The sequence below is a fragment of the Coturnix japonica genome, chromosome 2 (assembly GCF_054131305.1).
Source record: "Coturnix japonica strain WE chromosome 2, WE-NBRP24, whole genome shotgun sequence".
NCBI classification, from domain to species: Eukaryota; Metazoa; Chordata; class Aves; order Galliformes; family Phasianidae; genus Coturnix; species Coturnix japonica.
In genome coordinates this window covers 75,302,356-75,329,842 of record NC_140664.1, presented here as the reverse complement: position 1 = coordinate 75,329,842, position 27,487 = coordinate 75,302,356, and the positions used below count along the sequence as shown (strand labels likewise).

General features: G+C 39.8%; 1 protein-coding gene and 1 long non-coding RNA gene across 6 annotated transcripts in view; one reads left to right on the top strand and one right to left on the bottom strand.

Annotated features, from left to right (window-relative positions):
• Positions 1-1,300: 1,300 nt before the first annotated feature.
• LOC146761958 (uncharacterized) lies at positions 1,301-8,188 on the bottom strand. The gene is made up of 2 exons (XR_014943574.1): positions 2,996-8,188; positions 1,301-2,516 (listed from the first exon to the last, which is right to left on the bottom strand). It is a non-coding gene; the product is annotated as an uncharacterized LOC146761958 (long non-coding RNA).
• A 127-nt stretch (positions 8,189-8,315) lies between these two features.
• The window catches only part of CDYL (chromodomain Y like), a 100,672-nt gene continuing 81,500 nt past the window's right edge, over positions 8,316-27,487 (top strand). For all 5 annotated transcript variants that reach the window (XM_015854618.2, XM_015854623.2, XM_015854620.2 and 2 more), the window contains exon 1: positions 8,316-9,065. In XM_015854618.2, the coding sequence (XP_015710104.1) occupies positions 9,042-9,065 (24 nt within the window). In that variant the 5' untranslated portion in view covers positions 8,316-9,041. The remainder of the gene's footprint in view (positions 9,066-27,487) is intronic.

Sequence of the window (27,487 nt, the reverse complement as noted above, 5' to 3'; positions counted from 1 at the left end):
AAAAGATTCTGCCTGGGGCTTTTCCCCAGAACAGTTTTCATGAAAAGTATGCTCTTCTTTGAATAGCTTTTGTAGTTTCTCATTACTGGGTTGTGCCAACAGTACAGCTTGATAGTGGCTTTAACTCTTTGTGGAAGTACTCACTGAAGTGTCCTCATATCTCATTTGCTTACTTGTTTTCCTTACTGCTGCATAGTGATCTAATGGTAAAGAATAAAAGGTAGATACAAGGAATAGATTTCCTTCAAACTACAGAAGTGTTTGATTGCTGAATTTCATTGAGTCAAGGTGACATAAAAACACAAACATGGTTTGCATTTGATCAGTTTATTGGTTTGATTAGGCATGGATTTGGACCTTTTTTAAAAGAAAAATTGATATAATGTTGCAAGATAGAAGTTATTACTGCCAAAACAGAAAGTGTGTACTGTGCCTGTGTTAATTCTTGACCTCCTAGAGAAATATCATTCCTTATTGTATTGCTGTAGAAGGACTGATAGAAATGTATCCACGCCCCTCCTTCTAATGCACATTCTCCTTGCATGAGGACAGTTAACACAATCCAAGGTGACGTATAGGCTTGATGGCAAAACAGAGTGTTTACCAGTGAATTACCCTTGTCTGTTGACAGCAAAACTTGAATAATGATACCAAAAGATCCCCAGCTACCAGCTGCTACTAATTAACAGAACAAATCCAGTAGAATTCAACCTATCCTAATAGAGGCAAACTTCTGGAACTAGTCCTTTTGTTCCAGTGACACCAATCTAAACAACAGGGCTATTGACTGCATGCATGTGCCAGCTTTTGTTAGTGGGGGCTACCTGAAAAGATGAAAATTGCATGAATCTGCAATTTCATTAGTTCCCAGCTGAAAAAACTCCATCTGTGAATTGACATGAGAGGAGCAGTCAAGGTGAAGTAAGATTCCATGTAGAAGGATTATATTGTCAAAGTCTATCCCTAGGAAATGAAATAAATTTTGTTTCTAGTGGCAATACTAAACAGGTCTCAAGAAACCACAGCACAGTTTTGATCTTAAGGATCACCATGGTTATTGCTAAAGGTCATTAATTTATCTATAGATCACCAGTCAGATCAGTAAGCCCTATGGACAATTTCAGATAAGGAAAAGAATGAAAGGCATTCAGATAACTTCCTCTTCTACTTTATCACTTTTTTGCTAAGCTATATGCTGACAGGAACACAATTACCCAGAAAGGAACTGTTCAGGAACTGCCACCAAGAAATGGCAATAATTTTTGTGACTTGTAATGATAGAACAAAGCTACATTACTGCGGACCAGGTAAGTCTACTTTATTATGGTTACAGAAAATCTAAATTTAATCCACTGTCCAGAAAACCTTCCCCTAGACAGTCAAGGGAAATCAAGTAATGGATACCGCACTTTTATGTCAGTTGCTCCAAAAGTAATGTTTTGTATTTATTTCCATGGAAACTAGAACAGATACAAAGAAATTTGATAGAGCAAATTCTCAGCTACAAAACACTATTTTTCAGTGTAGTCACCACCATTAGCTATGCATTTTTGCCAGCAATGAAGAGGAGCCTGCATACTGCGCTCATAAAAATCTGCACCAGTGGAGATGACCTGAAGTAATTGTTGCCAGTGCTGAAAGGCACCACCCATTGCCTCACTGTGCTTACATCCACTGTTTGGTCTTCAGAAACATTCAGCAAGTGTTGATGAATGTCAGTGGGTACAGTTTGTTCCACATGGAGGAATTCAATCACACATCTTCGTTTTATCCATGCTTCCATATCAGACACCATTCTGTCAGATTTCCCCTCTGCTGCCATCTGTCCCACAGCAACAACATGTAATGGAATATTGTTGGGAAGGTTCCACCTCTACTACTGTACCACCAATGTCCTCTTCTATGTGATATAATAAAATTTCTTTCTGAGAAGCCATCATGTATCTATATTCCCAGTATTGAGGAAAGCAAAGAACCAGGTGATTAGACTTAAGAAGATGATCCCATTCCTGGTTGTTTCTATATTATCTTCTTCAGACATCGTGTTGCTTCTCTATGAGCTGGAGGATAGTATGATCTGTGCCACTCTCCCAGCAGCTGTTGCTGAGACATCACAACTATACTTGATATTCTGAGATCACCATGTTAAATTACTCTTCTGGTCATGGGAAAATACTGGGTTGAAAGCTGAAACTGAAATATATATATATATAATATATATATATATCTTTGACCCATTTCAATCTGCAAAAAATTCATCTGTTAGATCAAGAAGTTCGTGTTCTGTATTCTTAATGATGCTTTTCTATTACTATAGGAGATGGTTTTCCTCTGCATTTTCCAGTTTTCCTTTCTATAGAAAAAAATAATAAAAAGGATGATCAGGCTTCTAATTTTTTCTTTCCTATCTAAATGGAAAAAAACAATGTTTGTTAGTCTTCTAAAACTATCAAAGGGAATAGTCCGTTCTTTCTTGATATCTGCAAACATCCTTATCATGAAGAACTATTCATAACCTGGGGAAAAAAAATAAGAAGAAAAATCTCTATGAACAACTGTCAAAGTGTCCTGCATGAGCTATATCGGAATATCTACTTAAAGATCTGTGGGGTTCTTGGTATTCACTATGAAAGCACATAATTTCAGCTGCCTCTATTATTCACACATTAACTACTTTAAAACTGTATTTAGTCATGAGAAGATAAATTACGGATTCCAGAGAAAATGAAAGAATTAGTATCTCTTAGACACAGAACCTACATTTACATCAGTTCTCAACCTACTGCTTTCTTAGCTTACGGCATCTATTTTCAAACATTTAAGAGGACATTCTCTTATTAAGAGGACATTCTCTAATTTAATTTTTGGTTGATATGGCCTTTGTAATGACCGTCATTTTAACTATGAGAATGAGCAAATTTTTACAGCTGATCATCCATTTAAAGAGTTCTGCAAGGATGAAATTATTCTTCAGCTTCATACCATGCTTTCTTACCAGCTCAATTATTAATCTTGGATATTGTTTTTGCAGTTGTTTTACAAATCTGTTCCCATCCACACCAAGGGAAGGATGTGATGTTCCAGTGGTAAGTCAGCACCAGTTTGAATAGAACCAAGGCATTCAATGAAATAGTTCATTTTTCTTTTCTCTCTGATGTGAATATCAATGTCCAGGATCTGCTGGTGACCAATGAGGTAAGCTGAAAAAGGAGAACAATGCGACTGCACAAGATAATCCTTTTAGCTTTGCATTTTGGGGTTTTTAAAGATATATATATATATATATTTGAAAGTTAGATAATACCTGTATATACACCTCTAAAACCTGTAATCAGGGGTGTGTAGCAGACAGATTTACCAGGGATGTGAAGAGATTTTAATCTCATCTCCATTACTATTGACTGTAGAGCTCCCATAGCTAAGGCTATGTCTGTCCCTCTGTAATGATGGAAGATGTTGTATTTAAGATTCCAGAGTCATGCACTGCAGAACTAGAAAGACAGGTAGTGAAAGAGGAAGGGAAAAGCAGAAAGAGAAAATAAGGTCCCAGAGAGGAAAAAAGATGAAAAGAAAAGAAAAAAATATACATGCATTTTAACCTAGGAGATTATATTTTAGTCCTACATCTGTCACAAAGCTTCCATGTGATACTAAGTAGGTAATTCAAAACATAGTAATCACAAATGCCTTTGATACGTATAATTTGATACAACTCAACTCAAGATGCTGAATACTAGGCTAGAGTCACAGAAGTATCTAGTATTCACATCTGCAACTTATAGCAGTAAGAATTATATTTTTAATATATAAAGCAATATGTTATCTTAGATACATATGTACAACCAGGCTTCCTTAATGGAGCAGCAGAAATCAGTGGACATCTCTGGCTTGAATTGAATATCTCATTTCTATATGATGCGACAATGCAAACACATTTCATGGGCAGACTGTGAAGAAAAAGAAATATATATATATTTGTTCACAAAAATTACTACATCATAAAGTTCACGAGGAAACAATGGACCATTTGCTAGTGTTGCAGAAAGCAAGTATCAGTGGAAAGAAACTACACCCTTACCTATAATGATGTGATGATGAGAATCCACAAAATTTACCAATTAACATGTGTGATTAATGTGTGATTAACATTCTTTTCTTCAGTTATTTAAATATGATTATATTAGTGTCTCAAACTGTTTTAGAAGTCAGTGCTAACAGACCAACAAAAATTATGTCTTCATAGTTTAGATAATAAGGGGGTTCTATTTTCCAGACCTTCCCCTTAAGAATCACATTTAACAGCCACTCTTTCAGGTGATTGTGTTCTTCACATTGTGTCACAGGATAAAGATACAGATTGTAATAAATGTGTTGAGTGGCTTTTTTTTTTGTTGTTGTTGTTTTTTATTTTCTTTCTCCTATTTTGCATTTTCAGTTATTTATCTTAACATAAATATCCCAGAATGCTTAGAAGACAAGAGAAGGAGGCAGAGATGAGGAAGAGGTGCACAAAAGAAGAGCAATAGAAATTTCAGAGGTGATCTGAACACAAGGATGAGCTACATCTTAGGAGTTATAAGACAGAACAGCTATCGCACAAATAAAGATAGGATCAAAATATGAAAGTGAAACTGTTAGGGACAAAAGTATATATGTTATATGTACTCTATTGACATAATTTGGTCAGTATGCAGTTTTAAGTCATCCAGTTATCTTGGGTCATAGAAATGTGAGTGGGATTCACCTCTCTTTTCTTTAGGCAGTTGCAGAATAAGTATCATACTTCCAATCTATAAAACTCCAGTCAACATATTCAATCAGATTTAGAGTGCAATTCATCTGGCCAGACATGAGCATCTATTTAGGATGAGAGGAAGCACGCCATTAGTTCTGTTCAATATGTTGGATAGCTTTTCCTTGACTATGAAGTAGCATAGGATGAGACACACATTTACTAGGGAAAGCCCAGCAGAGGACCACCAATAGACTTGGAGTCCTATGAGAAGAGGCTTAGGGAGTTGGAACAGTTCAGCCTGAAGGAGTCTCAGGGCACATCTTAACAATGTGTATAGATAACTGAAGGGAGGATGAAATGAAGATGGTGTCAGGCTCTTTTCAGTGATGCCCCATGCCAGTACAGGAGGCAGTGGCACTGGCACAAGCTGCCCAGAGTGGTCATGGAGTCTCTTCTTGGAGATCTTCAAAAGCTGCCCAGTTATGGTCTTGGGCAACCTGTCCTACACATCCCAGCTAGAGCAGGGGCTGGACCAAATGGCTTTTAGAGGTTCTTCCCAACCAGCCGTTGTGTGATTTTGTGATGAGGTTTGATCAGATGTTAATGCCTACAGTGTAGACCATCACATTTAACTGTATCTGTCCTATCTTTTGAAATCCTTCAGCTAATCACTGACTGCATCTCAACTACTAAATACTTAATTTCCAAACCCTACTTCCAAATACAAAAAGCCACCTTGATATCACTAATCACTGATAGTCACCTTAATGTCAAGAGTTAATGGTCTTGTGAACAAACGTCTGCACATCAAATATGGCTGGGGTGTCCTGATTACAGCAGATTCTGGTGATGGAGACCCATTCCCTTCTAACACAGACTTCTATGATATTTATGGTAATACAGATTTTTTTGCCAGTTCCAGTCTACCTCTGTAAGAATCTGAAATTCAGCTGCTCCATCATCAATTCATGTCCTTATAGACATGCCAGTGGTAAACGGTGATAACAAAATGAAACTGACCTTTCAAATGAATGTAATTCCACAATCTGTACCTTGTCAATAAATTAGTACATTCTGCAAAATAACACAGCTGTCCTGACTCTGACTAAGACTGCCAAGGCAGATGTCTACTTCAGACTGGAAGCTATGTGTGCTAACACTACCTGCATTATTCCTGTTTTCTGATTGTTACCAAGACTGGATTAACCAAGGTGGTTTCAGGTACCTCTAAGAACACTTGCTGATGCTTTCAGATTTGCAGCTGTCCTACCTTTCCAGTTTCCTAGACTGGTCAGTCAGTGTTCTCCATACAATCTCTCTGCGATAGACACTTATATGCCATGTTACTGCAGCCATTTACAAAGTTGCTACAAAGTTCTTAAACTTTAAAGTTATTAAAGTTGTTACAAAGTTTTAACAGCTAAAACGTTGTAAAAACAATAGCAATAATTGACAAGTGCTTCCTTGGTGAGGGAAGTGTGAAGCACATTAGGAAATAAGAGGGCAGCGCTGATGTAGCCAGTACAACATACAACTTTCAGACAACTTGATTATCTATTTATTTGTATTTTAGATAGAGCAAGATGAGAACAAGCTATTGTGATACTGTAACAAAATCCAACTGCTTAACACTAGCCACAAAACTTGGTAACTAGGATGCTTGAACCTCAGTGGCAGGTTTTCGTGTAGTATGGTTAATTCACATGGTAATTTTTGTAAGGCTACAAGGACAAAAGCTTAGAAAAGGAGGCAAAGAAGAATTAAGGGCACTGCAAGCAATGAACGTGTGAAAGATCTTCCTTCACTGAAAACAAAATGAGGAGGATGGTTGAAACATAAAAAAAATCATTAGTAATAACTCTGAGCTTTCATTGTTTCCTTGAAGTACTAAAAATAGAACAGTACTGATGAACTGCATTTCTTTTTAGTCATCCAGAAGAACAAAATGCATAAGATCTGGTTGACTTCAATGGTAAAACCCTTAGAAAAAGAAAAAGATGAACTTTCTGTGTTCTATTCTTAGGCCTTGCAAGTAAAGTAACATTTTCAGCAACCATTGCTGCTATCTCTTTGCCAAAACATGAGCACAGATTACCTTAAAAAGCTGTCCTTCAAAAGATGAGTACAGCAGTGATGGTATGCTGAGCACAGCTCAGAAAGGATTCAGAGCACATCCCAGGAACTGTGAGTAAATGCTTAGCTCAAGGTGACACTTAGTCTAAGCCCAACTCTTGAAGATCTCAAGAAGCTGTTCAAACATAGATCTGCTCTAAACAGATCTATGTTTGTAGACTAGCTGTAGACTAGCTAGGAAATTACAAAGGTATGAAAGGCGACAAGTATTTTATTTACACAAATACTGTCTGCCTGGCAGTCCAGCATCAGATAAGATTTTCAGTCATCTAGAAGAAGAACACTGACCTGGAGGAAGCAAGCAATCCGCCACTAAGAATGGACAGGTCAACCATGTCCACCCACAAAGAGATTCCATCTCTTTCTGTATAACTTATCTAAATCTCACAAACAGATCAACATTTTCTAAATGGACACTTGCTGAAGAACTGTTCAAAACATGTTCATCAAAGCAGAATATTAAGGAGCATCTTCATTTTCCAGCAATGCTTTGCAAAGCCTTTGGAAAAGAAAAAACAAAATCCAACCAACCAAACCAAACAAAATAAAAACTCCGCAAAAACAAGAGGTAACTTGATCAAGACTTGGTTGAGTCAGTGTGTGGGTTGACCACACAAATGTGATGAACTCTGCTTTAACTTGCACTGTTCAGCAGTAGAGTAAGTCTTCCTGGTGCAGAACAGGGCAAGAAACACTGGAATGAGTGTCTCCATTTGGTATAGCTTTTGTCCTGACCTTGGGCTGACTGGTTTTGTCCCACCCTTCTACCTTTTAAGACCAGAAACACCACCTTGCAGAATCTGCTCTTGAAGGAGTGACTCTTCATGTCTGACTTGGCACAACGAGGCATCCAGTCCATCACGTTGGCAGTTGACTATAAGACACCTTATTTGCACAGTTCCCCATGGAACACCCTAAATGAGATAGTCGGGTGGCAAGTTGCATTGAGTAATTCATGCCGGCACCAAGAAAGTCAAGAGCTCAGCTGTCTTCCTTTGACCCTCACGCCTGCGAGGCCTCAGTGGGGCCTTCCCTACACCGCAAACACTTGTCAGATGCAAGTCTGGTGCTTGCGGTCGGCAACGATCGGTGGGGACACCTGATCTAGTAAATGTGTGTGTTTGGTGGCCCTGCCAGGCAGGGGGGTTGGAACTACATGATCCTTGAGGTCCTTTCCAACCCGGGTCATTCTGTGATTCTGTGTGTGATTCTGTGTGACCGGCCGTTCCCCTCGCTCATTTCCCTTCTACATTCGCCACGTCCTTGGTTCAGACAGACCTTCTGCCAACTGGCGTCGGGTTGGAAAACCCACGGGGACACTCGCCACGGGCTGGGCCCGGAGGGCGGCGGGGGTCGGAGCGGGGCGGGTGCGGGAGGGCGACTCGGAACTCCGCGCTCGTCCCGCAGCTTCGGGCAGCGGCTGCTCCGAGCCCCCCGGCCGCCCGCGGACCCTGCCGGGCGGACAATGAGAGATCAAAGCCCGGTGGGGGGAGGAGGAGGAGGAGGAGGATGGTGGTGCTGGGGGCGGCGGTAGCCGGGGCGGAGTGGTTACGTGTGGCGCTGTCTCTGCGCTCGATTAGTGTTCCTGGGGAGGGAGCGAGCGAGCGAGCCGGCCGGGGACAAGCGGGGTGGGGGTGCGGGGCGCGCCGCCGTGTGCGCGCCCGCCCGCCCCGCGTGTGCGCGCCCGGGTGTGTGTGTGTGTGTGTGTGTGTGTGTATGTGAACGCGCGTGTGTGTGCGTGCGTGCCCGCCCGGCGGGGTGCGCGAGGGGGAGAGAGCGAGGGCGAGCGGGGAGCGAGCGAGTTGCGCAGCTGCGGTGCGCACAGCCCCGCCGCCAGCAGCAGCAGCAGCAGCAGCAGCAGCACCTCAGCGGCACGGAGCGAGCGGAGCTGCTAGCTGCGCTGGAGAGAGACGCGCAGGGAGGAGGAGGAGGAGGAGGAGGAGGAGGAGGAGGAGGAGGAGGAGGAGGAGGGAGAAAAAGAAGAAGAAGAAGAAGAAGAAGAAGAAGAGGAGCAGGAGGAGGACAGGAGCAGCAGCAGGAGGAGGAGGAGGAGGAGGAGGAGAGCGACGGAGAAGACGGGGGAGGAGGAGGGAGAAGAGGAGGCCACACGGACACCAAGTGGAACAAAGTATTTCCAAACCAGCACCCAACTCCACCTTGTGAGGCTCCCAGCATGGCTTCCGAGGAACTCTACGAGGTAACAGCCCCCGGGCGTCCGCCCTGCCCCCGGCCCCGCCGGCCACCCTGCCCCGCCCGCGGCTGCGGGGGGACGCGGTGCTCCGATCTCCCCCGTCCGCCGGGCCCCGACCGCCGCCGGCCCCCCGCCCCGCTCCCCTCCCCGGTTCCGCCGGGGGAGGACGGAAATGTGAGCGAACGGAGAAGACGGCGAAGTGCTGCCCGTGGCCTGCGCTCCCCCCCCCCCCCCTTCCCCGCGGCACGCAGCCGCCCGCACGGCACTTCGGCCCGGCGGCAGCGGGGAGGGAGCGCCTTGACAGCCCCCCGGGCAGCCCGCTGTGCCGCTCCGAGTTCTCGCCGGGCGTCGGGCGGAGGGGGGGGCTCGGCCCCGATCCGTGTCCGTCCCGGAGTTCCGTGCCACCATCGTGCGCCGCCGCCGGGCGAAACGCCGCGATGAGAACTCGGGGCGGTGCGAGGAGGAGCGGGGCTCCGCACACCATCCCCCGCCCGCCGGCGTTGGGGGGCACGGGAGGGTGAGACTTCGAATTTCCTGTCCCGAGAGTGTGTCAATTTCACATCCTTGCCCTTAATTGAAAAGCATGATGGTCCTCTTGGATTTAACTTCCTTGTTTTTATTTTTGCAAGAAGTCATCCCTGGGAGCGAGATGAGGTTGTCGTTTTCTTGTCTTTCGGTTGAATAAATAGTCTTCCACCGAACAAGAATGCTTTTATCTGGTGGGTAATAGGCATCTCGGCAGTGCTCTATAAAAAATATTTATATCCATGGGATGGAATGCTAAGGTCAAAGCAGCCGGCTGGCCTTCAGGACGCTTGACAGAAGGCGATAGCTTCCCGTGCTGGTGGTGTCTCCCACTGGTGGGATTGCATCCCTGTGTTGAGGTGGAAGGCTCCCCTTGAGAGATCGTGTTCTATGTGAGTCGAGTGCTGAGTGGAGGTGCTGAACTGCTGGACGGGAAGACTGGAGGCCTATGTTCCCAAGGCAGATAGATCGTGGCTAATTGCTTTGGCAAGTTTCCCCACCCTCGTTGCATGGCTTAAGCCGGTCTTGAAGGGATGATCTCTGGAAGTAGGTGAGAAATTTAGAGACTGCTCTCCATAGAGGAAAATTGCCCCGGCTTTGCTTTGACTTCAGGAAAAGTTCTGTCAGGCTCGAAGAGTTGGGCCTTTAGACCGTGTTGTGGCCAGTACTTGAACATTATATCTTTCTGGATTTGTTCAATGACTGACAATAGGTTGTCAGTTTTGATTGGCGTAAGAATGACCAGAAAAACTGTTTGTTGGACATCGGGCTGAAGTTAACTGTGACCGCTGCTTATTCTTTTGCTTGGTTGACCTGTGTTGGAAGTGTTGGCTTGTCTGAAAGGTTCTGGTAGGCCATTGACCGTGGTCATTCTTGCTAGGCAGGCAAGGTGCTCAGTTCCTTGGGCAAAAGCCTGTATTTCAGAACACCTGAGGTGATAAACTGCTCCGTTTAATTTTAAAATCACTCACATTGTTTCACCATGTAAGTGCAAACTTTATTGGAGGCGCTAAAATCATTGATGCTTTTGGACTTGTGGGTGGTCAAGCTGTCTCTTTTGCAATCTCTTTTCTAAACTGCTGATCATTTTTGACCAATTTTATGCTGTAATGCAATTTACGGAAATCACGGGTGATTGAAATGTAGTGAATACTAACTTGGGAAGTACACAACTACAAGTTGACCTGAAATGATGAACATTATGTAACTTAAACCTTCTGTGAACTACCACGTATAAGTGACTGTTTCGTGGATATTTTCTTTGTAATTAGTGCTATGCAGTATTATTTTAGACTGGTTATTGAAGTCCAGTGTAATTTGGTTTATCTCTTATTTTTTCTTTTGAATCTTGGTAGCGTGTTTTAAACAACAACAAAAAAGTGCTTAATCTATTTGAGATTATTAGCTAAAATATGAATGTTAACTACAGCTGATAGGTGTTGTGGTTCTTCCAAAGTATAAGAGAGAAATCCTTGTGTAACAATAAAGGTGAAGGTAAGTACCATTAAAAATAATAATAAAAATTAAAGAAAAAAGAAGTGGATTAGTTGTTTGTGGATCGATTTTTGCTTTTACTGAGAGTTTAATCTCTGGAGAGTGGGGGCCTAACTGTAGGTCAGTGATTGGGAATTGAAGGATAGAAACATGGAAGAAGTGCTCTTGCTGGCTGAAGGGGTGGCTTTGTTGGGCTGACTCTACATCCTGCATGTTTGTTTCTCAGCTTTCTCAGGATTGTGGTAGTAATGACCATATATATATATATATATATATATATATATATATATACACACATGATGACCGTAAATATATTTTTTTTTTTTTTTTTTGAGGGGGGAGATGATCTGAAGAAAATGTGAAGCTTGTAATGAAAAGCATTGAAGAGACTGTCTTTTCTAGATGAAAAATGAAACACTCAGTAATCTTGCCAACCTCCGTGGGTGAGGCTAAGAACATAGTTCTTCTGTTTGTAAGTTTGAGTTTTCAAGTGACAACATGTTGGTGAGGTGGACAGAGTTGGAGAAACTGGTGAACAAGACAGCGAAGGGAAAATATAAGCAAAAGTGCTGTCTTCTTTTTTTGTTGGTTTATTTATTCACTTCTTTCCTTTTTCCCAATTTTTGTGTCAACGGGCACATTTTAGGGCATCTTTCTTTATCCACATCTTTTGTGTTTCTGTACTTTTTGAGAAGTCGGCAAGCACTCGATCTACTTTCTTGTACGCTGTGACAAGTTCACTTTACTGTCTGTATCCCCACCTGTTGTGAGGTTGTTGATTGTTCTCATCGTCTTCCTTGGAATACTTAGAAGTACAATCCCCGCACCATGTAGGTGGTTCATCTGGAAAGCAGCTGTGGTTGTGCTGCCTCAGCAGTCATATCACTTGACCTTCTCTGCCAGACCCTTGCTATCACATCTGGGATTAAAGTCAGCCTGAATTGTGGTTGGCATGAAGGATTTGTTTGATGAAATGTGGAAGTGATCCCAGGAAGGTACTTCCCAGGACAGCTGTGCATCAGCCAGCATGTCAAGAGCACCAGTGGTAGTATTTAAGTGCACAGTGTTAAAGCTGTGCTGAGTTTGGCAGAATATCTTCTCAAATTCAATGATTTCTTTACTAACTGCAGAAGAAATGTACTAAAATTCTTTGCCTGATGGAGATTATGGCTTACCATCTTTGCTCTAGATGTACGTACAGGGTGTATGGGTATATGGTTCACTGGATTGATCCATTTGAGTGACTGTAGTTAGACCTGAGTTGCAATTGCTGTTTGGATGAAAACATTCCTTTTGGGCTTTACCAGGAAGCAAGCAAAGCTGTTTGTGTAAACTTGGCAAGTGCGTATGTGCATTGGTGTTTTCTTCAGTATATGTTTTACCTCAACATTGCCCACAAACCTAGCATTTTCAGGTGACTTCATCAATATCCATTAAAATATCAAAGCTGAACATATTTAAGTCCTGTAGTCCTACTGCGATTATTTTTATATTTTATAGAATGGGTGGACTTTTTGATTTCTGTTTTTTCTTTTAATTTTCAAGTGTCTTGCTAAATGCATCTGCATTTTGTCACCCCAACGTCTTCTGTTCTCAAGGTGGCGCTTCCCTTCAGGTGATGATTTGGTATTTTTGTTTTTATTTTTAGAGCTAAAGCCTTCAACATTAAATTCTACAGAGACAGTGAAATTACAAACTGAAACCCATCTCTGGTGCACCTGACTGAAGTCCTGTAGCTTTGCATTAGTGTGTAGGTCAAATCTGACCACCAAATAATATCGTGTTCTATGCACTAACGTATGCAACAGCGGTCACAAGTGAAAAATAAAACAGCTTCTGATACCGTGGGCTGTTCTTCAGCTACTGTGCTAATTTCTGAAATGGCAGAATATAGAAAACTGAAGGAGAAATGCTGTCACTTAGTTGAAAATTGGTTCCTGCATAGAAATTATCAATTTAAAAGTAAAGTTTGTATCAGAGCTCTAGTTACACTGTAGCCACGTTTTGTGAGCTTCTGCTGGACAGTTAAAGCATTTGTTCTGTGTAAGTTGACAGAAAGGTTGAATCTCCCATTGTCTACAGTCTGTAACTCGTAATTTTTTTGTGGGTACTTGATGAAAAACTGATATTAACACAAAATTGATCATGCAATTTTGGGCTGTAGCAATTGTTTTCCCATTAAAACGAGTTGGTTTTATTCAACCTGTTTTGCAGGAATTTTGAAGTATCTTGGGACCGATCTTCTGCTTCTTATTCCTTTTGTGCCAATTCCTAAGATGTTGGCTGAACATCAGTGACATTTCTTCATAAAGGGGATCTTACAGTTGGTGCTTCGTGGTGACTGAATTGGTTGGGTTTTGTTTTGACAAAACATTGTGTGTATGTTATTGCTTGTTCCAGAGTGGGTGAAGGAGACATTTGCTTGACTAAGCAAGTGCAAAGTGCTACACTTGGAACAATCCTAGATATGAGTATGAACCTCATGAAGAACTCCTTGAGAGGGGCCCTGCAGAGAAGGACTTGGGGTCCTTGAGGATGGGAAGCTGGAAGTGAGCCAGCATTGTGCTTGCAGCCCATAAGGACAACAGTATCTTGGGCTGCATCAAAAGAGGGGTTGCCAACAGGGAAAGGGTGGGGATTGTCCCTCTCTACTCTGCCTTTGTGAGGTCCCAGCTGGAGAACTGGATGAAGGTTTGGGGCCACTAGCTCAGGAAGGATGTGAAGTTGTTGGGGTGGGTCCAGAGGAGAGCCCTGAAGATGATCAAAGGGCTGGAGCACCTCTCCTATGAGCACAGGCTGAGAGAGCTGCACCAGAAAAGGATCCTGGGAGACCTCATTGTGGCCTTATAGTATATATGGGGGGCTTATGAGAAAGACTGAAAGACTTTTCCAAGAGAAGGGGCAATGGTTTTAAACCTGAGGATGGTAGATTTAGATTGAGTATAAGGAAGATATTTTTTCCATTGAAGGCAGTGAGACATTGCAGAAAAGTTGCAGGGAAGCTGTGGTTGCACTATCTCTTGAAGTGTTTAAGGCCAGGTTAGGTGGGAGTTGTGTCCTTGTCAGTGCTGGGGGGGTTGGAACTAGATGACCTTGAAGGTCCCTTCCAATCAAAACCATTCTGTGACATTGAAAAAGGTTAGAAACTGTATTTCTAACTTAGAAAAGAGTTGAGGATTAGCTTCATTACCCTTTAGTCAATGTCACTCTTTTAAAATAGAGAAAATAGAGAGCTAATGCAAGAGAACCTTAAGAATGGGATCGCCACTTAACTCTTTTCCATGTCCCTTGCTACATTGTCCTTCACCACTTTAAGGTATCTCTTATCATCTGCCCCAGAGCTCTTGACAGATCCCAGGAGGCCTCAGTGCCTTCCCTTCCACTGCTGCCTTGGAAGTGCCCAAGCCCCAACTCCTTCAGTATGTCATGCCCTCTGCTGTGCTGCTGGCCTGGCAAGACTGTAGTAGCTGTTTCTGTACTCCAAGAACTCAAAGGAGTTAAATTCTGCCTGTGACCTGTGTAGGACTGAAAATGATTCACAGAAAATGAGTGTGGGGTTTTTTTTGCTTTTTTTTTTTTTTTTTGATTAATGTATGAGACTGTTTTGTACATGCATGTACATCTAGTATGCATGTACATTATGAAAACAGATTTTATTTCTTCATGTTTTGGTTTAATCAAAGGTGTTGATGAATGGTGGTACCGGTTACACTTAAGAGTTACAAAACGATTAATTCTAGCTTACAAGTCTATAATGTCATAGAAGCTTGCTACTGGTGTGCCTACACTCAGTACCTCTGAAATAAGGAAAAATTATTGGACTTAAAGAACTTAACGAGACACATCACAGCTTCTTGTTCTTCAGGAAGCCTGGCATAGCTGGAACAGCATCAGTGATGCAGTATTTCCCTTTTGACTTCTCAGTAGGTACAGCTTATTTATTCCTGACCACTTCAGCATGCTCTGACCTGTGCCAAGCCATGGGAAAAACAAGATACTGACAGTTATGGTGTCATTTCTATCTGAAGTATTCCTTTCTTGCAAAGATTGTATTTGATACAAAGCTTTGGCAACCAGAATGACTTCTTAAATATGTGATAGCTGGATGTGCAGATTCGTTAGATATGACTGATAGGCAGATCTATAATGCCACTCATAACGCACCATAATGATCTCCCAATCTGGTGTCCCTGGATGATGTATTATTTTTGGTTATCTGATGGAAGTACATACATACTGTACTTGTAAAGTGAAAAAGAGCGCATAAGACCCATTAAACTCTGTGCTTTTGAGGTTTGGGATGGCTGGATGACATGTGATATTGTTATTGTTATTATTGTTATTGTTGACATGTGATATCTGTGATACTGCAGAATTGTTGGGGATTTTTTTTGTTTATCTTTGAGTAAAATGACATTAAATTATTTTAGCTACTTTGCTAGCACTGAAATGCATAATTAAGCAACTATTTACTAAATATCTATTTACTATATATATATATTTTTTTTAAATAATGAAACAAGGTAATTACACTAAGCTTAATATGACTCCTCAGTGAGGCTGCACAGTTTATAATCACATCACACAAAATAAATAAGTACAGCTCTGATCAAATCTTGATCTTGACCACGTTTTGTCTGATGACATGTTTGTTTCTCTCTCCTTTTCTTCTTTTTTTATTAGCAGGGAAAGATAAATGTATGTTTTAAGTGGCCTAACCACATCTATAGTCGCGCCTCTCCAAACTCTTCTGCCACCATAGTTTCTGAATGTTTCACAGCTTCTCAGTAATTTATGTCTTATGTTTGGTTTTTAATCTCAGAAAAAGTTTGGATGTACGTTTCACAGATATATGTGCAGGGGAACACTGAGGTACTTTTTGACTTGTTGAAATGAATATAACTCAACTGTAAAATTCTTCCCCGATACTGGTGTGATGGAAGTTTTATTTAGTAGATATTTAAAAGCCTATGGTTTTTGAAGTTCTTTCCATAAAACACAGTTATTACATGAAGCATCATCTGTATGTTGATTGCACTTGAATGAAGATATACTACAGGTTCAAAATGATTCCAAATAATTTCAGGAAAATTATCTGCACTATAGTCTGACTGGTTGCTGCCTCAGAGTTGCTAGTTCTGTTCGATTTTAGCACCTGACTTTCCTCAGCTGTACATATAAAATACAGCTTGTGCCAGCACAGTATGACTCTTCGGTCATATTTTACTGGCTAGGTCATGTACAAGGTTAAAACTAACAGACCTGGAACTGTGTCTTGAAGAAATAATGAGAATGTAAGACTATACACATCATCACAACAGATTTGCCCAGTTCAGCATCCTGATGCCTATCACTGGTCAGTAATTTCTAACAGTAGAAGGGAAAAATGGGAAATGTGGCACAGTGGTAATCATTGGGAGCTTTTGTGGTTGGTTTTGTTGGGGCCAAGAGAGATTTCAGCCACGGTTCTTAGAACTTGGACAGTGTAACCCATGGTCTCCAGGTGTCTGAAAACATGTTGATACCCTGCACACCCTTTCAAGGGCTGCTGCAGACTCCAGCGAGGGTAGACACCCCTGAGGGAAGATCATTGCTTTGCGCATCCATCATTTCTGATGGTGTGAGTAGGACATGGTATAAGCAGGAGTACAGTATGGTTGCTGGATCTCTCACCTTCTTCGTCAAGCTAAACGTCTGTCCTCTTCCCTTCAGAATTCATTTCTAAATGCACTTTGGATGCTGTTCAACTGGTAGAGTTTCAGCACAAGCCTTATCTGAGTCATAACCACTAAAAAATTGCTTTTTAGTAAGCAAAGTAGTAACTTGAACCTAAGGTTTCCAGAAGAGGTTATCATCACATGGTCAGGCAAAACAGAAATACAAACTCTGGATAAATTCTAAAATCTTCATCAGCCTTGTATATTCTAGATACATGGAAAGACCTTCATGAAGACTTGATATGCATAAGGTCTGTATACCAAAAAAAGGTCTAGATAACTGCTTTGTATGAACGAACTCCTAGTTTAGAAAAGTTAGAGGAGTATTGTCATAGATAGAAACAAATTGTCATAACAAATTTCAGGAATTAATTCTATTATTTGTAATGAATAGTATTTTGTAAGTGTAAACATAAAAGATTTACTGGAGTGTAATCATTCTTAAATTTGGAAGATTTGCGGAAAACTTCCAAAAGAAGAAAAATCCAATTTTATTTAATTATTTTAGATATGTAGGTGTTTTGCCATACAGTAACTATTTGGTAGCCCTTAGATGGCTTTTCATGGTTACAGGGTTGAGGTATGCTTGTTTGGGTCACAGATAAGGAACAGATGCGATCTTTGATTAAAAGGACTTTCAAAGAATTAAGAAACACAAGGACAGTAAAAGCAACAATGTTTTTATCAGACTGAGAATCTTGAGCTTTTGTTCTTAGTGCACTTTCCTGTGGAGTTTGACCATAAACATATTTATTTTGAACAAATGTACTTAAAGCACACTACGGTCAATTGAGTGAGCATTTCTAGACAGATTATTTCTAATGCTTTCTGAAGAATCATAGAATCATAGAATTACTCAGGTTGGAAAAGACCTCAAAGATCATCAAGTCCAACCTCAGCCTAACCATAGTACCCTAACTCTAACAACCCTCTGCTAAATAATGTCTCTGAGCACCCCTCATGGTAGATCCTCTTCCTGTGGAAGACTGGACTTCCATAGAAACAACTGCCTACTGTCTTTTACAGCTGAAGAAATAACTATAGTGTCCTAACACTCATGAGGGCAATGGAAGTTTTAAATTAGTGAAGTTTTAGAGGAGTCAATCAATTTTCACTTGTGATACAGTAAGGTCAGAATATTCAAAGTTAAAATTTAAACTCATTGTACACCAAGCTGTTTATACTGTACGTACATATCCAGAAGAGGTTAAAGCCCAGCTTACAAAATCCTTTTCAGATTTTCTTATTTTTGTTGTGTCGTTCATGTGTCTAGTACTTCCTGGTTTTGTTTCATTATACAGAAAGTTATGTATTGAGAGGTGGATATGAGGACTCTTGTATAATATCTATTTTATTTTAATTCAAAAGAAACATACATGAGCTAAAGTAATAAAGAAGTCAAGTACTAGTTTAATGGAGCATAATCTCTGGGAGGCATAATTTCCAGAGAAATATTGGATGTATTTTTACCCAGATCATCAAGAGATCACAGAACTGCAGGGATTTGAAAGAACCTGTAGAGGTGTTCAAGTCCAGCCTCCTGCTGTGGCCAGTAGCAGCTTACAGTAGGTTGCATAGGAAAGTGTCCAGGCGGGTCTTTAATATCTTTAGAGAAAGAGACTCCACAGCCTTTCTGGGCAGGCTTTTCCAGTGCTCCATCACTCACACAGTAACTTCCTTAAGTTAGTATGGAACTTCCTGCATTCTAGTTTCTGCCAATTTCCCCGTGTTCTATCACTGTGTGCCACCAAAAAGGGTCTGCCCTCAACAATTTGACTCCTTCACTTTAGAAGGAGTCTTCTCCAGGCTGAACAGCCCCAGGTCTCTCAGCCTTTCCTCATACAAGAGATGCTTCAGCCCCCTTATCATCTTTGTGGCTCTCTTCTGGACTTGAGGTCTAGGTCTTGCTGAATGACGACACAGCCTTCTGGTGTGTTAGCCACTCCTCCCAGCTTTGTATCATCAAACTTGCTGAGGCTGCACTCTATCCCTTCATCCAGGTCATCGATGAAAGTGTTAAATAAGACCAGACCCGGTACCAACCTCTGGAGAACTCTAGCTACAGGGCACCAGCTAAACTCTACATTGCTGATCACAATTCCCTGAGCTCCACCAGACAGACAGTTCTTAAGCTATATCACTGTCTGCTCATCTATTGTACTCTTGCTAAGGTTCATTACAAGGATGTTCTGAGAGACTGTGAAATGCCTTGCTGAAGTTATGGAGACAACATCCATTGCTCTCCCTACATTTATCCAGCTGGTGATGACATCGTTTCAGGCTACCAAATTGGTCAAGCATAATTTCCCCTTGGTGAACCTATGCTGCCTACTCCTGATCAACTTCTTTTCTTCCACTTGCTTGGAGATGACATCCAAAACAAGTTGCTCCATTGCCTTCCCATGGACAGCAGCGAGGCTGACTGACCTACAGTTGCTCGGTTCCTCTTGGCCTTTTTGAAGACTGGGGTGACATTGGCTATCCTCCAGTCTTCAGGCAGCTCTCTGTTTTCCATGACCTTTCAAAGACGATAGAGAGTGGTTCAGCAACCACCTCTGTCAGCTCCATCAGCATGCTTGGTTGAAATTCATCAGGATCCATGGATTTATGTGCATTGATTTTGAATAAACAATATGTGGTCAGCTTCTTCTCAACTAAGGGGAAGCCAATCTTCTTCCAGTTTCTAATTTTCCTCTGGGATCTGGGATTTCCTAGCGGCAGTCTTGGCAGTAAAGACTAAGGCAAAGAAAGCATTCAGCATTTCCACTTTCTCTGTAGCCCCTGTTACCAGGGCACCCACATGGTAATGATCAATAACAACAAATAATTTTTCCCAGGTGCTGATGGCAAATGAAATACCTTCGTGTTTTGAAAGTTCCATAAACACTTCAGATCCTATTTAATTCTTGTTGCAGGCATCTCGTATCAGGGTAGCTGCTTAACTGATTTGTTTTTTTTTCCTCTCCACCACATTATACTCATCAAATCCCCTGAAATTTGTGCTGATTTATTTAAACTGCTCAGCACTAAAATATTACCTTCTGAATTAGAAATAAATTGTTTTGTCTGAGGATACTTCTTTGAGATGTGGCATTGTAAAAATGTTAAATCACAGATGACAGCATACCCATCTTAATTGTATGCAAACAGTGCCATGCTTCTCTACGTTCTTATCAGTGAAGGCTAAATAGCAGGGTTGATTGTATTTTATTGGATTATTATTATTCTTTTAAGCTTATCAAGGTACGTCTTGTTTTTAAAACCATCTATTTATAAGTATCAGTGTCAATTGTAAGTTAAATTTTGCTTGTTCAGCATTTCACCTGTTTCAAGGCATGTTGAATGAGATGATGTTTTAGAAGGTCTCTCTGGTGGTATTAGTGACAAAACATGGATTCTGTGAGAGAACAGGATTACAGTAGGACGTTATATTGTTTCTGTTCCCTTGAATATTCCAGCTTGATCCATGTGCAGTAATAGTTGAAACATTTTTACTGCTGCTCATTTATACCTATTCCTATGTTATCTGCCTCTGATCGCTCCGATGAAATTACTTATGTTCCTGTTTTCATACCTTCAGATACTGAAAAGCGATGAACGATGGACAATTGTTGGTTAAATTACAGTTAATTCAGTGTGAGATACAATTTATCTTCAACATAACTGAGGACTTTTTATTTATACTTTACTGGCATTGGTCTCTAAAATGTGAAGTTTCTGTCTTTATTACTGTCTGCTGTTTGAACACATTCAATATTAATTGAATTATTCAACATTAAAGTCATTACTCAAGTAATTACAACCAAGTTTATTCTAAAGGAATGTTATCAACTGTACTTGAACATATATATCTCTAATCAAAGCTATTAAATGTAACAAAACAAAGTCATTGAATGCATACAAAATAATTTCCTCCATTATGACATTATTATTGGCAAGTAAAAAAATGTCTTTTGGCTTATTTGTTTGTTCTTGATGAGCATTTTTATAAATAGTGGGGATTCATTACTTGAATTATTCTAACGTGTGTATAAGTCTGTGTGTCTTTGCATTTCCATTAGTAAAATAATGCTTTATATGGCTCTAATTTTATTTTTCTTCTTCATTCATGTTGTAAGAAGCTTGGATTAAGATGTGAATAGTGTTGATTAAAGTTAGGGAAGAGATTTTAGATGTTTATATGCTAAATCAAGCCTTAAAGTATACAGAGACGTAACATTTACGGTAAGTGGAAGAAGAAAGTCATGGCTGGACTGTGGAACCATGTGATAACTTTTATATTCAGCTTTTTACTAAGCAAACGCTCTCTATCCATTAACTTGTCCCTTTTGTCAAATGTTTGAGCTCTGCCTTCCCGGCCTCTTCCGAATGGATGTTTCAGTCAAACCACAAGATCTAGCTTCTTCCATCTGACTTATTCAGGAATGTACAATTTCAGAGTGGAATCAGTTCTCTACTGATTGTGTAGTAAGGACGATTTTTATTTTTCTGAGCAAGAAACTGGAACTTTGTTATGGAGTGAAAGAAAGACATATTCTGCTACAACTGCCGTATCATTTGTAGAAGCTGGCAAATGGGTAGGCAGGGGCTGTAAGGGGGAAATGTTGGATCTCATCATTAGGATACCTGAATGCTGCATTGAAAAATGTAATTCTTTCTTTCCCTCTGTCACAGTTAATGTACCACTGAGCAAATCAGTCAGCCTGAGTATTTCAGAGGTGATTGCTAATTGTTCATCTCATGCTTGAGCCAAAATACGAGCAGCATAAAGGTGTCTGTTTGTTTTTTGTTTTCCTAAAGTAAATATGGTCAGAACATCTTAGAATAAATTAATCTAATTGAATCTTATAGAGAGAAGCTACACTAGAAGTACAAGTCACAAGCAAATCTCTCTCCCTTATATGCTTTATTTCTTTATTTACATGGGGCTAGCTGGAGAGGTATTCAGCTTGCATGCAATATCATCTTTGACATTCTCTGTAAAAAGTGACAAGAGTCATCCGGCCATTCAGACCTTACAAATACATTTCTCTAGAAGGTCATCAGAATAGAAACTTTGCCTCCTTTCTCTACAGAGAGGTATGGAAAGGCTAGTCCAGTTCATTTAGTCAATTCTGACAAATATGCTTAAGTTGCTACACTCTAAGCACTGACCTTTTCTCCCCCTACAGTCTTCTGAGCCTACTGCAGGATAGTACTCAACTTCTTCATTACAGGCCTTCCCTTGGGGCTGTAAACTGTGTTAGTAGGTGAATGTTGTTAAGGGATTGTGCCACTGAAGCTGGGTTTAGGCACAGCAATAAGCTGTTGTGGTGTAAAGCAAAGTGTTTTTATTTTAGTGACAGTTAACTGAGTGGTAGATCAAGTTGTGTTTTTAAACCATAATTAACCAAAACTCTTTACAAAGAATTTACTCACAACATCTCACCTAAATCTTCCTTCTTTTAATTTAAAGCCATTCACCCTTGTCTTATCACTGCCAGACCATGTAAGAAGTTGATTTCCCTCCTGCTTATAAGCTTCCTTTAATTATTGGAAGGCTGCTCTCAGTCTTGCACAGGTTCTACTTACTAACATTTTCCTAAATTTTACACTAAATGCAGCAGTTAGAAAGTGTGATGAATTTTTTCATTACTTTTTAGTGCCCAACACAAGTGATAAAACTCTTGCAGCCATGCAAGGCTGTTTTTTTTGTTTGTTTTTTGCCTGTCCACTTGGATCATATTATAATTTCACTGAGATGCAAAATTATTGTTGTGCAAACCCATACTAAGACTGTTGGAGGCATAAAAATGAAATTCAGAGTATAATTTAATTTTTTAAGTTAAGTTTTATTTTAGTTATATACTAAATGGGCAGCGGGCTGGAACTTGGATAGGACAGCATGTCTCTTAGTAGTTGAGCTCACTTTATGCTTTATTTCTTTGAAAGTGCTGCGATTAATAAATATTATATTTAGTCTCTCCATTGGAATTAAGGTTCAAAGTATGGGGACCATCAATAGCTTTTGAGTAGGAAAACTTGTGCTTTCATGACTTTTGGTTTCAGTTTCACAGGCAGGAGCAAATTATTTTCACGTTAAATGTGAAGGTGGGAAAACTGATAAGGAAAGTAAGCCATGTTGCTCTTCAGTTCATTTCAACATGTAAATAAGAGCTGGTAGGAAAGAATAGCAGTTAATATTAAAGACTATAATGCTAGTGCTTTACAATTAAAGGTGTTCATAACAGAGTGAGAATTTATAAAGCAACCAAGTAGATTAAGTGCCCCCAGTCCAGTGTTCTCAGTTCTGTGTGTGGTTAAGCCCATATTTTGTTCATATTAAGCAAAAATATTCTGCCATTTACTTAAGTGTAGCTCATAATTAATTAAGAAATGTAATTTTAGGTTGAACATGATGATAAGAAGCCTAGGCTATGTATTCAGTGTTGTAAAGACAATTTTATTTATTTAAAAATTTGTATGTACTTATTAAAATGTAGTCTACATTTGTATGCAATTTCAAAACATCATAAAATAAATTGATTAAAATATTATTTTAGAGGCATAGCACTCAAAAATTAGGATTGGATGAATGTATATTCAGATGACTCACTGTTTTAACAGGTGCACATAGCAATGAGTTTAAAACCTATACTTGTGTTTTAAACCAGAACAATTTAATGACATTGCCAACCACTGGCATTGATTCTTCGCTTAAATAATATATACATATATATCATTAAATAAATAATTTGAAAGCACAGAACAAGATTACACTCAGAAAAAACTATATTCTCTTGATCACCATCTGGAAACTCAATCCAATATATTCAAACTGGTTTACTTGCCAACAAAGTATTAAAAAAAAATACACCCAAACACTTCAGACTACTTATGTGAAAATGACCAAGTCAAACAGACTTCCACTGTGCCAGTTTTTATTGAGTGCCACGCTTCATTAAGAGTAGGATCAAATTATAAAATCAGGCCTTTCTCATTGCCCTTCCCACCTTTTCTTTTATGGTTCCATTCTGGCATTACTGTAGGAGCCAGTCTTGCCTAGGCACTTGTTCTTTTATATATGTACGTTTTCACTGAATTCTGTGTCTAATTCTTTGCAAGGTAATGACAAATAAACAAGTTGGATTCTTAGGAATAGAAAATCGCCCCTGAAATTTCTCGAAGTTCTTAACATTTTTTTAATAGACATGAGGGTCGGTATTCCTAAGGTTCATAACATCCGGTGCTACTTTTATTTTTAATGTATTATTTTGGGCAAGGCTTGGAAGACATCACTGATTCTTTTGGTTTTTCTCTTTAATTTCTCCAAAATATAATCTGAATCAAATTTATCCTAAAAAGGACCATGGACATGAGAAAGGATCCTGGATTTTTTCTTACTGTATAATAGCTCTTTCATATTTTAGTATCTGTGAAATATGTTAGGGTGATTTGTGCTGTTGTATTCCTGCAGTAATATCAGGAATGTATACGCATATATATATATGTACTGTTTTATGGGAGATACTAAGTGTGGAAAATTGTATTGGAGTTGCTGTTTGCTTAGAAATAACTGATGATACAGAAATCGAGGAATCTTTATTGGGCAAATACTCTGGCTAGATGAGTAACCTGCTCTAAGATTTTCATTTGGAACACTTATTTCAAGGGGAATCTTTCTTTAAGTGTCTGAATGCAGAGAAAATACACATTGCTATTTCAGTGTGATTATAGTGGGTGATCATGAACAAAACTTTCCTAGGCTTCATAATGTCTTCAGGTCTTTTGTCATGCTTGTGGAAAGGCTGGGATGAGAGCTTGTTAGCAGAAAATGGAAGACTGCAGAGTTGGTGCTTGCCCAGTTGTTCATGCTGAATACAACTTGTCTGTATTTATTTCTTCATGTTGAGGCTGAAAGGTTAACAAAGATGTTCACGTAGATATAATAAGCTTTTGTAAGGCACTTGATGTAGAACTGCACGGTATTCTGATTTTCAAAATTTAGCCCTTTGCTAAGTCAACATGGCCAATATTAAATAGAACCACAGAATTACCAAGGTTGGAAAAGACCTCCAAGATCATCTAGTCCAGCTGCCTGCCTTCCACCACTATTTCCTCCACTAAACCATGTCCCTCAGTACAGCATCTAAACGTTTCTTGAACACCTCCAGGGATGGTGATTCCACCACCTGGGCAGCCCGTTCCAGTGCCTGACTGCTCTTTTAGAGAAGTTGTTTTTCTCCCATGGCACAACTTGAGGACATTCCCTCATGTCCAGTCACTAAATAGACAGGAGAAAATGCTGACCCCCACCTCCCTTCAGGTAGGTCTCCTCTCAGCCTCCTCTTCTCCAAACCAAACAATCCCAATTCCCTCAGCTGCTCTCCACAATATTTGTGCTCCAGACCCTTTGCCAGTTTCATTGCCTTTCTCTGGATGTGCATCTGGGCCTTGATGCCTGTCTTGTAGTGAGGGACCCAAAACAGAGCACCGTACTCAAACTGGTTAATGAACAGATCATAGAGCAGTAATAAATGAAGGACACTTGTGTTGGATTTTATAGAGATTTTTCACAGCCCATTGCTTTGAGGACTTAGATAATGATCAAGGGGGAAGTGGAATATAATTTCCGGTAAAATGCATACCTGCAAAAATTGGTGGATTGATAACTGTGAAGGATGGTCTCTACTTAGTTAATGGAGATCATTTTAACATATGTTAATAAAGCTAAATTTATCTGTCTAGACAGTAAGATCATACATGTAGGCTGGCAAGCAGTACTTCAGAAAGTGCTAATTCTTCACAGATAAGATGCAGTAGCTAAAATGCACTCTGTAGTTCTTTGGTATGGATATGAGGGATCTCAATTGATATGAGGTGTACTTTTATTTTGCTGTATGTTTCTAGTGAGATAACATTAGAAAATTATGTATCCTGTTTGAGGCTAAGATACAGAAGTGCGCTTGTTAAACTCAGAAAAGATTCAGAAAAATACCTAAAGGACAACTAAAATCCTTGAAAGAAATATGTGAACAAACCGTGATGTATTTAGTAAGAGCCTAGAGTCCAGTCTACTAAGTTTAGGAGGTAACTGATAGCCTGCAAGTCCATATATAGTGCCAAACATTTCAGAAAGAGCCATTACCTTTACCTTTACCGTAGTAGACAATGATGTTGCAAAATATGGCATCTGAAGGCTGATCTCAGGTGTATCTCTTTTAGAAACAGAATAAATTTAAAACTGAAGGCAGTTATCTATCAGATGAATTTATTTAAGGATGTTCTGAATATGCAAGTGACAAAAACTGTGAATCTTTGCAAAGAGATGCCTCTAGCTCAGGCAGAATAAGATGATCTGATGCAGGAATGATGGAGTGATATTATACAGGAAGGCAAACTGCACTCTCATCACTTGGCTAAGTCTGTGAGAGTCATCTACAAAATATGGCAGAGTTGTTTCAGCATCAGAGCTGCCCTGAACTCAGCTTTAATATATGTCCATTTATTTACAAAGGGAAGGTTGAAAAAAGAAAGGAAAGGCGTGGCTGGGGTGGTGAGAAGAGGGCAAAATGGTCACTTTAAATACACAAAATAAATACACAAGGAAATAAATTATGAGATTTATTAAATAAAAATATATCACAAACTAAGCAGTACGTACTTCTGCCTACCATTTTGAAGGATTTCAACATGATAATTATGTGAATTAGCAACCAGCTGGGAACAATACTCTGCTATTTGTTAAAGGAGAGGACAATGAGGTTCTTCTAGACAGGAAAGAATCTACATTGTTAACAGATGACCTGAAAGTTCAGCTCATTGAAAAGGCAAATATTTTGACCAGGAGAATAATTCTTCATGTACAACACTGTGAATAGAAGAGCTCAAGCCATAAAACTATTTTTAACTGTGTCACAGCTTTTGAGCTCAGTCTTCCATTTATTTTACAAACAATATTAAAAAAGTTAAATAGACCTTCTTCCTTGATGAATGTAGAGGTGAATATGTCACAAGTCTTTTAGATTGCTTTTTCTTTTTTTGGTGTTGTTTATTTTGTGTAATTTCTGTGTTTTCTGTAACAGTTCATGGATAAATTTTTGTCTCTTGTTTTCAGTGTCTGCCACATTCTGTTTTGTTGAATTCCAGAAGTATTATTGCATTAGAGTAACTGGGGGCAAAACCTGGACTTATATATGGAATGGAGGATGTTATGGTCAAGGAATAAGATGCTAACTTATTAAATGCTACTTTCCTTGAGTGTCAAAGTTTTCCAGAAGCTTTTTCATAAACACCTCTGTGGCTTAAAATGCAGTTTTAAAGCACTGTTTGAGGTCAAAGTGTAGCTTTTCAGCTTGTCTAGATTCTTTCAGGTACTTGATTTGAGCTTCCAGAATGTTCATCAGAAAATCTGTTGTTTGATTTCCTGAATTCAGGATGTAATATTTTTAAGATGAATTGATCTTTCTTCTATTCTGGATAGTGATTTTGCTAACTGTGATGAACTTCTAGGTTCCTTCAGTGCTTTCTAGAACTAAAATTGTGTCTGAATTGCATTTTTGCAAATTAAAATTCTTCAATTCACAAGATTTGTTTGTAACGTAATTAAGATATAATGAGTGGCAACCCTGCCCACAGCAGGAAGTTGGAGCTCAATGTTCTTTAAGGCTCCTTCCAACCCAAGCCATTCTATGACTGGACTGAAAAATATTT